This window comes from Capricornis sumatraensis, chromosome 22 (genome assembly GCF_032405125.1).
Source record: "Capricornis sumatraensis isolate serow.1 chromosome 22, serow.2, whole genome shotgun sequence".
Taxonomy (NCBI): domain Eukaryota; kingdom Metazoa; phylum Chordata; class Mammalia; order Artiodactyla; family Bovidae; genus Capricornis; species Capricornis sumatraensis.
Genome location: NC_091090.1, coordinates 42,821,755 through 42,831,318, shown reverse-complemented (window position 1 = coordinate 42,831,318; position 9,564 = coordinate 42,821,755). Strand labels below are relative to the sequence as shown.

The following is a 9,564-nucleotide window of genomic DNA, read 5'->3' as shown; positions in this document are numbered from 1 at the left end:
CAATCCATGGTTGCCCTATTCACAAATGACCAAGTACGAACCTGTATCTCCATCTGAGACAACTTTTCTTGTTATACAACTCAGCATACCTGTGATGCTGCTGACCTGAGGGTGATTTCTAAGGATAGGGTGACAGTGGGGGAGGTGGGGGCTCTTCCCAGAAGCCCTATTTGGGATGATGTATTCACAAATGGTGGTTGGTCCATGATGCCTGAAATCATATCAGTGCTACATAATGGGAACACTGACGCAAAATGGGCTTCTGTGGACTGGTGCGGGAGCCTAGCTCTCTCTTTTAGCTTCAAAGAACAGACTACAATCTTTTTCATAATTTGGGGGCTGTTTCTAGAATGTATGTTATATCTATGAAAATGCTTTGTAAATTAGAATCCTATTGCTGATAAAGCATCAGCTATTACCTAAAGCAAACCCTCACCTTTCAAAACCACTATTTCCTCCCCTTGGAAAAAGTTTTGCTACTGCTTCCGAGGTGCTGGCTATTTGGTATTTTTCCAACAGGCCTCAACTCTGAAATGTTATACCAGCTAGACACACAGCTTATAGAGAAGCAGCTACTTCACCTAAAATCTCCACCTATTCACTTAATCGATGCAACCTTAAAGCAGGCATCATCTTGGTCAAGCCATCACATCAAGAAGTAGTTGAAGTGTTTGAAAGTGAAAAGTGGAAGTGTTAGTCACCAAGTCATGTCTGACTCTTTGCAACCCCACAGACTGTAGCCCAACAGGCTCCTAGATCCATGGGATTTCCCAGGTAAGGATACTAGAGTGGGTTGCCATTCCCTTCTCCAGGGGATCTTCCTGACCCAGGGATCAAACCCCTATCTCCTGCATTGCAGGCAGATTCTTTATTGTCTGAGCCACGAGGGATTTACCAGTGGTTAAATGCCAACTCGGGGTCAAAGGAATTGTTTATTGAGTGCCTGGTGTTTGCAACATATGGGACAGACTTAAATAGACAGAGAAAAACCCCATCACAAAAGTTCTTCAGATTACCACTGATCATAAAAAGGCAAGAAAATCATTTCTGCCATGAACTGACTGTGGTGACTTATCTCTGTATTACACTAACAGAAATATCATCCGGCCCTCTAACACAAGTACATGTGTAGAGCACTCCACAGGCGTTCAGAACTTACATCAACACAAGTCTTTCTCTGGGACTTCCCTCCCAGTCCAGAGGCTAAGACTCTGCGCTCCCAATGCAGGGAGCACAGGTTTGATCCCTGGCCAAGGAACTAAGATCCCTCATGCCACGAGGAGGCCAAAAAAAAAAAATTTATTTTCAACAAATAGTGCTGGAATAATCAGACACCCTCATATCAAATAAATAAATAAATAACCTCAACCCATACTTCATGTTGTAGACAGGAATCAACTCGAAATGGGACACCCAAAAATATACCACTTGTAGAAGAAAACATAAGGGAAAAAAATCTTAGTTATTTTGATTAAGTAAAGATTTCTTAGAACACACACAAAAAAACCAAAGACACAAACCTTTCTCAACCAACCAAGTAGTATTTCCCAAGTGCCTATAGCAGGGGAGTTATAGGCACTAAGAGAAGTGTCGACCTTTTGAATGAGCAAAGTTGATTGCTTTTGCTTTTCAAGTAACTCAAGATCCACAGTAACTTCATCTAAAGAGCCATCAAAGGAACTGTATGTTGAACTAAACTGACGGCCACTACAAAAATCCTTTTTCTCTTGAACTCTATGAAGTCTCCTTTCTCTGTGCCTCTAAGTAAATAGCTACTTGTAAATAGAGTACATGTAGCAACAATATACACTCATATATATTTTTCCACATCTGTTGTCTTATTTAAGAGCAAGGGGTTTTGGAGTCAGAACTGAGTTCCATTTGTGACTGTCAGAGTAAGTAAATGTGACCTTGGGTAAATCTCTTTAGCCTCTATGGGTCTTAGTTTTCTCACCCTTAAAATGAGATACATGATAGAAATTACCACTGGGCCACTGAAAGGATTGAAGGGGCGAATATTCACAGATTTCTTAGCACTAGAAGTACATAATCCATCAATGGTAGATTTCATTATTATTCTTTAATAATGGCCCCCACCTTTGTAAAGTCTACCAGGCAGTTACAGTCATCTCTGTTGAATAGATAAGATTAAGTTGTTGATCCGGGGCTCAACAGGGGCGGCTCCGGGGCTTCTGGAGCAGGTCCCAGGACCCCCACCACGCCCCATCACCCCCAGTCAACCTTGTAGACTTTTACAGAATGGGCCGCGCTGTCCAGCACAAGAAGAGAACTCTCCTTGGTGAAGGTCAGCGCCACGGGATGCGAAAGACCGTGGGTGACGATGGGCTTCAGCACTGGAAACTCCTCGGGTTTGCCTAGACAGAGGACAGCCGCACTGGAAGTATCGGCAACCACCACGTTGCCCTGGTGATCGAAGGCCACGGCGGAGGCGGTGATTTTGGAAGGGAAAAAGAGGCTTAGCCCAAAGGAGTCCACCTGGCCGATGAGCTGCATGCTCGCGCTGAACACCTTCACGGTAGTGCTGCTGCAGGCGCCGGGCCCCAGCGGGTGCTCGAGGACCGCGATGGCCCCGGTGAGCCAGGACACCGCCACCCCCCGCGGGCGACGCAGGTGAGCCTGCAACCTTTCGGTCCTCCGGAGGACCCCTTCGGGAAAGTCGACTTCCAGGAGGTGCAGGGACCCCGCCTCCGCGTCCGTGACCAAGACCCCATTCTGCGGGGTGGTCTCCACACCCCACGGCAAGCAGAAGTGGCCTCCCAAGACGAGTTTGATCTGGCCGAAAAAGTCAAATACTTTGAGGGAGCGGTCGCCGGCGTCGGTGACGACCACGTGGCAGTCGCTGGTGACCGTGACGTCAACCGGGTACCGAAGGTCCTGGGCAGCGTCCCCTTTCTCTCCAAACTGATGCGCGCAGCCTCCCCCGGAGTCGAAGACCTTGACTCGCCTCTTGCCGTCGTGCACCACCACGACCCGCCCCGTCTTGGGACACAGAGCCAGCCCGGTGGGGTTGACCAGGGTCCCCCAGCCGCCGAAGGCGTGCTGGCAGGTGAGGACCCCCGGGGCGGCGGGCGCGGCGCGCGGGGCGGCCGGGCCCGGCCGCAGCGCGGAGCCCAGGAGCTCCAGGAAGTGGAGCACCGGCAGGCAGTCGCTGGTGTCGCAGCCCCGGCAGGCCCGCCGGCAGAAGGGGCACTCGAGGGCCAGCGTCCGCGGGTGCGCCAGGGCGGCCACGCAGGCCAGGCAGACCACGTGGCCGCAGGACAGGTTGCGTGGGCGCCGCTGCTGGCGGTGGCCGAACCGCTCGAAGCACACCTTGCACTCAAGCAGGCTGGTCTCCGCCTCGCGCAACAGCTCCCGCAGCGCCGGCCCGCTCCCAGCGGCCTCGGCCCCCATCGCGCGGCCCCCGCCCCGCACGCCCGGCCGCGCCGTCTGCCCGCAGAGCAGGACGCCGCGCCGGCGCGGCCTGGGGTCACGGCCACGGGGCGGGGCCGCTGGGCCTGACGTCCACTTTGTCCGGCCGCTCGGCCGAGACCTGCCGCCCCCTTGTGGGCGCGCGCGGCACTGTATCCGGAGAGGCGGACAGTGGATTTTAACAAGTTCTAATCCACAGAATAGACTGCGTGCTGCAGTCCGTGGGGTCGCAAAGAGTCGGACACAACTGACCGACTGAACTGAACTGAACTGATCCGCAGAATACTCATTGGAAGGACTGATGCTGAAGCTGAAACTCCAATACTTTGGCCACCTGATGCGAAGAACCGACTCACTGGAAAAGATCCTGATGCTGGGAAAGATGGAAGGCGGGAAGAGGGGGACGACAGAGGATGAGATGGTTGGATGGCATCACCAACTCTATGGACATGAGTTTGAGTAGGCTCTGGGAGTTGGTGATGGACAGGGAAGCCTGGCGTGCTGCAGTCCATGGGGTTGCAAAGAGTCGGACAAGACTGAGCAACTGAACTGAAATTGATCCACAGCCTTGACAGCGTATTAAAAAGCGGAGACATTCCTTTGCCAACAAATGTCCATATAGTCAAAGCTATGGCTTTTCCAGTAGTGATGTATGGATAGATGTGAGAGTTGGGCCATAAAGAAGGCTGAGCACCAAAGAATTGATGTTTTTGAACTGTGGTGTTGAAGAAGACTCTTGAGAGTCCCTTGGACTGCAAGGAGATCCAACCAGACCATCCTAAAGGAAATCAGTCCTGAATATTCATTGGAAGGACTGATGCTGAAGCTCCAATACTTTGGCCACCTAATGTGAAGAGCTGACTCATTGGAAAAGACCCTGATGCTAGGAAAGATGAAGGCGGGAGGAGAAGGGGACGACAGAGGATGAGATGGTTGGATGGCATCACCGCCTCAATGGACATGAGTTTGAGTAGGCTCTGGGAGTTAGTCATGGACGGGGAGCCTGGCGTGCAGCAGTCCATGGGGTTGCAGAGAGTTGGACAGGACTGAGTGACTGAACAACAATCCACAGCACGTGGTCAGACCTGTAATCTTCACACCAGTCATGGATGGAGCATCTTCCCTTTACACTTGAGGACACCTATTGAGGACAAGCAGGCTGCCCCCTGGTACCCAGCAAAGTGCCCTCTGATTTCCTGTCAGCAGCGCTGGGTGCTAGGGGCTCAGGCTGGCCAGGTGTGAAACCTAGTCTCAGAGCTCATGACGCTTATGAACTATTGGGAAAACACAGATGCACGAGGGAAATTAAAACCCAAGTGGATGGAGCAGGTGTGCGCATTTTCTTTTGGACCTTCTATAATTCTCATAGTAAGTTGTTGTTGTTGTTTAGTCACTAAGTCATGTCCGACTCTTTTGCAATCCCATCGACTGTAGCCTGCCAGGCCCCTCTGTCCATGGGTTTACTTAGGCAAGAATATTGGATGGGCTGCCATTTCCTTCTCCCAGGGATCTTCCCAATCCAGGGATCGAACTTGTGACTCTTGCATTGGCAGGTGGATTCTTTACTACTGAGCCACCAAGGAAACCCTCTCGTAGTAAAGTAGATAGATGCTCAATGAACACTTGCAAAATGAATTTATGTAAGACATCACTTTGCCAACAAAGGTCCCAATAGTCAAAGCTATGGTTTTTCTAGTAGTCATGTATGATGTGAGAGTTGGACCATAAAGAAGGCTGAGTGTTGAAGAATTGATGCTTTCAAACTGTGGTGCTGAAGAAGAGTCTTTAGAGTCCCTTGGACAGTAAGGAGATCAAACCAGTCAATCCTAAAGGAAATCAGTCCTGAATATTCATTGGAAGGACTGATGCTGGAGCTCCAATACTTTGGCCACCTGATGCAAACAGCTGACTCACTGGAAAAGACCCTGACGCTGGGAAAGATTGAAGACAGGAGGAGAAGGGGGCAACAGAGGATGAGATGGTTGGATGGCATCACCAACTTAATGGACATGAATTTGAGCAAACGCAGGGAGATAGTAGTGAAGGACAGGGAAGCCTGGCATGCAGCAGTCCATGGGGTCGCAAAGAGTTGGACATGACTGAGCGACTGAACAACCACAACAATGTGAACAAAGGACTGTCATAGGACAATACATGAAATACACAGGTGAATTTGTGTCAGAGGCAAGGACCAAGGCTGGAAATGTGTTCCAGAGAAATGAATATGAAATTAGAAAGCTGATAGTTAATAATCAACTTACTGCATGCCCACCCTCTTGTAAGTGGTTTGCATAGGTTATCTTATTTAAACCACACGACAGTCCTACAAGATGTGTTATTTTCATTACCCTGTTTCTGCCATAGAGTTTGCAGAGGTTAAGTTTCTTGCCCAGGGTCACGGGGCTTGGAAGCGACCAGGCTGGCTGGGCTTTGAAGCCAGGCAGTTTTCAGAGCCCACGTTCTTAACTATCCCAGTCATTTTCAATTTTGGTTGCACATGGCAAATACCTGGGTCTCATCCTCCAATGATTAATCTGTCCAGGGTGTGGTCTGGCAGCTGGGATGTTTTATTTTTATTTGGTTGCACTGGGTCTTACTTCTGGGATGAGGGATCTAGTTCCCCCACCAGGGATCGAGCCCAGTTCCCCTGCATTGGGAGTGTGGAGTCTCAGCCACTGGTCCACCAGGGAAGTCCTTGGGCAGCTGGGATTTTTTTAAAGTTCCCTTCGAGCTTATCACATACAGCCAAGTTTGAGAACCAGTGATACAAAAGTCCCTCAAATGACATCAAGTTAAATTCTTTCAACTTCAATCAATATGGAAAACATAGAGAATATACAATATGTTAAAAAAAAAATCTTCAAACAGGAGGTAACATAGTCTGTCAGGAATTACTGTGGAACTACAAGCAATCACTTTCAGGAATTCTCCCCTCAATGTCTGCATGAACATTGTCTTTGGCAAAATCACTTATCAGATCATTTCTACTCATTTAGAGATAATTACGGTGATCATTCACCCTCTTATTTGCTAGACTTCTGAGAAAACAGGAAATCTTTATCCCATTAAATCCCCTGGAGGAAGATTTAATGTAAGATAAGAAAGAACATTTTCCTACCATTACAAGAGTCAAAGATTATCTGTGTATTGGGACATAGTAATCAACTCAATATTATAATTTCAGACTATAATACATTTTCATTCCAAATAGAAATTGCTTTCTGCAGTAATCCTTAAGAAAAAACACTCAGGAAACCTAAATTTCCACCTAAAAGTGGAATGTTTTTAGAATTAATGTTATCTAATAGAAATATAATAAGAGCCACATATATAATATTAAATTTTCCAGTAGGCACATTTTAAAAAGGAAAAGAAGCTAGTGAAATGAGCTTAATTGGATATGCCTATTTTATTTAATCCAAAATATCCAAAATGCTATCCTTATGACATATAATCGCTGTAAAAATTATTGAGATATTTAACACTTTCTGTTTTATTAGCACTAGTCCAGTGTGTATTTTAAATTTATAGCACATCTTTTTTCAGTTTAGTAACCCCATGCAGCCAGTGATTACGGCGGAGGAACAGTTAGACCTCTAGTTAAGAGATCTAGACCAAGTCTCTGGTATATTACCTTCTCAAGATGCTTTCCAGACGGATTTCGTGGATGTTTGATGTGCCTTTAACTTGTCTCTGCTCCCACATTGTTTTAGAACGAATCCAAAGACCACCACCCCAGCCCTGCCACTCACTGCGGACTGTGACGGGCAACTGCGCTCGGGGAAGAGCCTGCCTTCTTCTTGATCCTGTGCTGCCCTCGCGTGGCAACCGGCGGCACTGCGCCAAGAGGTTGCCGGTGTTCAGCGAGGTAAATCCAGACAAACCTGCAAGAAATCCGCGTTCTTGAAGAATGTTCACAATAATCGGTTTAACCCTTGTCCTAGTAGACAGCACAGTGGTTCCGGAAGGCACCGTGCCACATACACACACAATCGACCCTAACCATTTGCTGTCAAGACTCTAATCGGTAAAGTATGGAAATCTAACTTCGTGGCATTTGATTGAGAGCTGAGGCCTTCTCAGTGACACAAAGCTTCAGAACTAAAAACGTGTAGGTTTGCAATCTTTCACAGCTGGGATACTGCCCCAGCGTTCCTGTCCACCCAACCCCCTCCCCCCACTTGTCCTTTTTCTACTTTACCAAGTGTATGGAGTCTAATTTTCCTATCTAATCTTAAAATTGTTATCTTCATCCCTTCTTTCTTTTTCCGAAGAGAGAAACCAAGTGCCAGAAGAGCAGTGCCTAGTGCTCGCCTGTGTACACAGAGGGAGACCAACACGTTATTTTTTATTTAATTTTATTTTTTTTGCTTCACCGTGTGGCATGTGGAGCGTCCCCCACCAAGGATGGAACCTTCACACCCCGGCAGTGGAAATGTGATCTTAACCACTGGACCACCAGGGAAGTTCTCAGTTCAGTTGCTCAGTCGTGTCCGACTCTTTGTGACCCCATGCATTGCAGCACGCTGGGCTTCCCTGTCCATCACCAGCTCCTGGAGCTTGCTCAAACTCATGTCCATCGAGTCAGTGATGCCATCCAACCATCTCATCCTCTATCGTCCCCGTCTCCTCCTGCCCCTCGATCTTTCCCAGCATCAGGGTCTTTTCCAATGAGTCGGTTCTTCACATCAGGTGGCCAAAGTATTGGAGCTTCAGCTTCAGCATCGGTCCTTCCAATGAATTTTCAGGGTTGATTTCTTTTAGGATTGACTGGTTGGATCTCCTTGCAGTCCAAGGGACTCTCAAGAGTCTTCTCTAACACCACAGTTCAAAAGCATCAATTCTTCGGCGCTCAGCCTTCTTTATGGTCCAACTCTCACATCCATTCACGACTACTGGAAAAACCATAGCTTTGACTAGCTTTGTCGGCAAAGTAATGTCTCTGCTTTTTAATATGCTGTCTAGGTTGATCATAGCTTTTCTTCCAACACATGTTTTTTAAATGGATGAACTAATGAACACTTAAAAGGATGCAACATACAGGCAGCAAACCCAATGTTATAACTTTCCTTTGATGGTTCTCTAGTATTTATAGGAAGCACTGTTAGGAAAATAGCATTTATCTAGGAAACATGCTAAGCACTTTCTTATCTCTAAAGTGCATGTTGAAGGGTTTCTCAAGTACCTTATAGAGTACTTGTCACATATGTACACATGATGATTAATAAAAGAAATTCCTTGAGTCTAACTCTGAGTTTCCTATGAAGAATCTTTCCTCCTCCGTGAAGTCTCCATGGATTTCCTGTGTACTTTCCTCTAATGCTCCTCCCTTAGAGGGCCCAGGAATAGCACGACCATCTCTTCCTGCTTCCACCCAGAAGGAGCCCCAAAGGGGACAAAGGGTTTGAAGAATGGGTCTTGTGGTCAGTGGCTGACTCCTGTGCAAAGTACCAGGCAGAAGAGGAGGGGAAATGAAGACCCAGCTCAAGCGGTGACAGCAGAGAGGGGGTGCAGGGTGACAGGCTGTGGAGTCTGGGAGAGCTCCAGCAGGCAGGCTGCTGGTTTTGCAAGCATGGGAAGACACCCCACATACATGCAGTTGAGAAGGAATCCCAGAACAAGTCCAAGGACACCGTTGTATCGCACAGCATACCTGACAACGATCAGAGAGGCAGGAAGAGAGCCAGTGGCACGGACTAGAAGCATCTCAGTCCAGGAGGACAGACGCAACCTTTGAACCGAGAAGGAGCAAAGACAGTAGGCACCTTAGCTCGGGCTTGTGAGCGCACAGGAGCAAAAACTCGCTACCACTGCCAGCCTGAACCCCTCCTGGGTTGGCGAGTTTTGAGCTTCAGGCCAGCCTTGGGGAACAACCTCCGTAATAGGCAGGTCTCCGTCACCTCCGTCCCTGGACCCGATCTGGGCTCGGGTGACGTCTCCAGCTCTGCTTTCCCCCAAGGGTACCTTGTCCTCCAGCACTCACCCGCCTATCTAATTTCATAAACTTGTGCCGCACCACATGCTCGGCTCCAGTGGTGAGGGATCTGCGGTGAGGGCTAAGTGGTAAGGGGTAAGTGGTAGAGGCTTGAACATTTCGAGCACCCACAGAAAAATGAGCTGGAGCTATATGGTTGG

General features: G+C 48.2%; 1 protein-coding gene across 1 annotated transcript; it reads right to left on the bottom strand.

The window, feature by feature from the left end:
• Positions 1-2,152: 2,152 nt before the first annotated feature.
• NHLRC1 (NHL repeat containing E3 ubiquitin protein ligase 1) lies at positions 2,153-3,411 on the bottom strand. The gene has a single exon (XM_068961130.1). The coding sequence runs from the start codon at positions 3,409-3,411 to the stop codon at positions 2,227-2,229; it is 1,185 nt and encodes a 394-aa protein (XP_068817231.1). The 3' UTR covers positions 2,153-2,226.
• Positions 3,412-9,564: the final 6,153 nt, after the last annotated feature.

Excerpts from the sequence above, each read along its gene's own strand:
- NHLRC1 (XM_068961130.1), bottom strand. The coding sequence starts at position 3,411 with ATGGGGGCCGAGGCCGCTGGGAGCGGGCCGGCGCTGCGGGAGCTGTTG.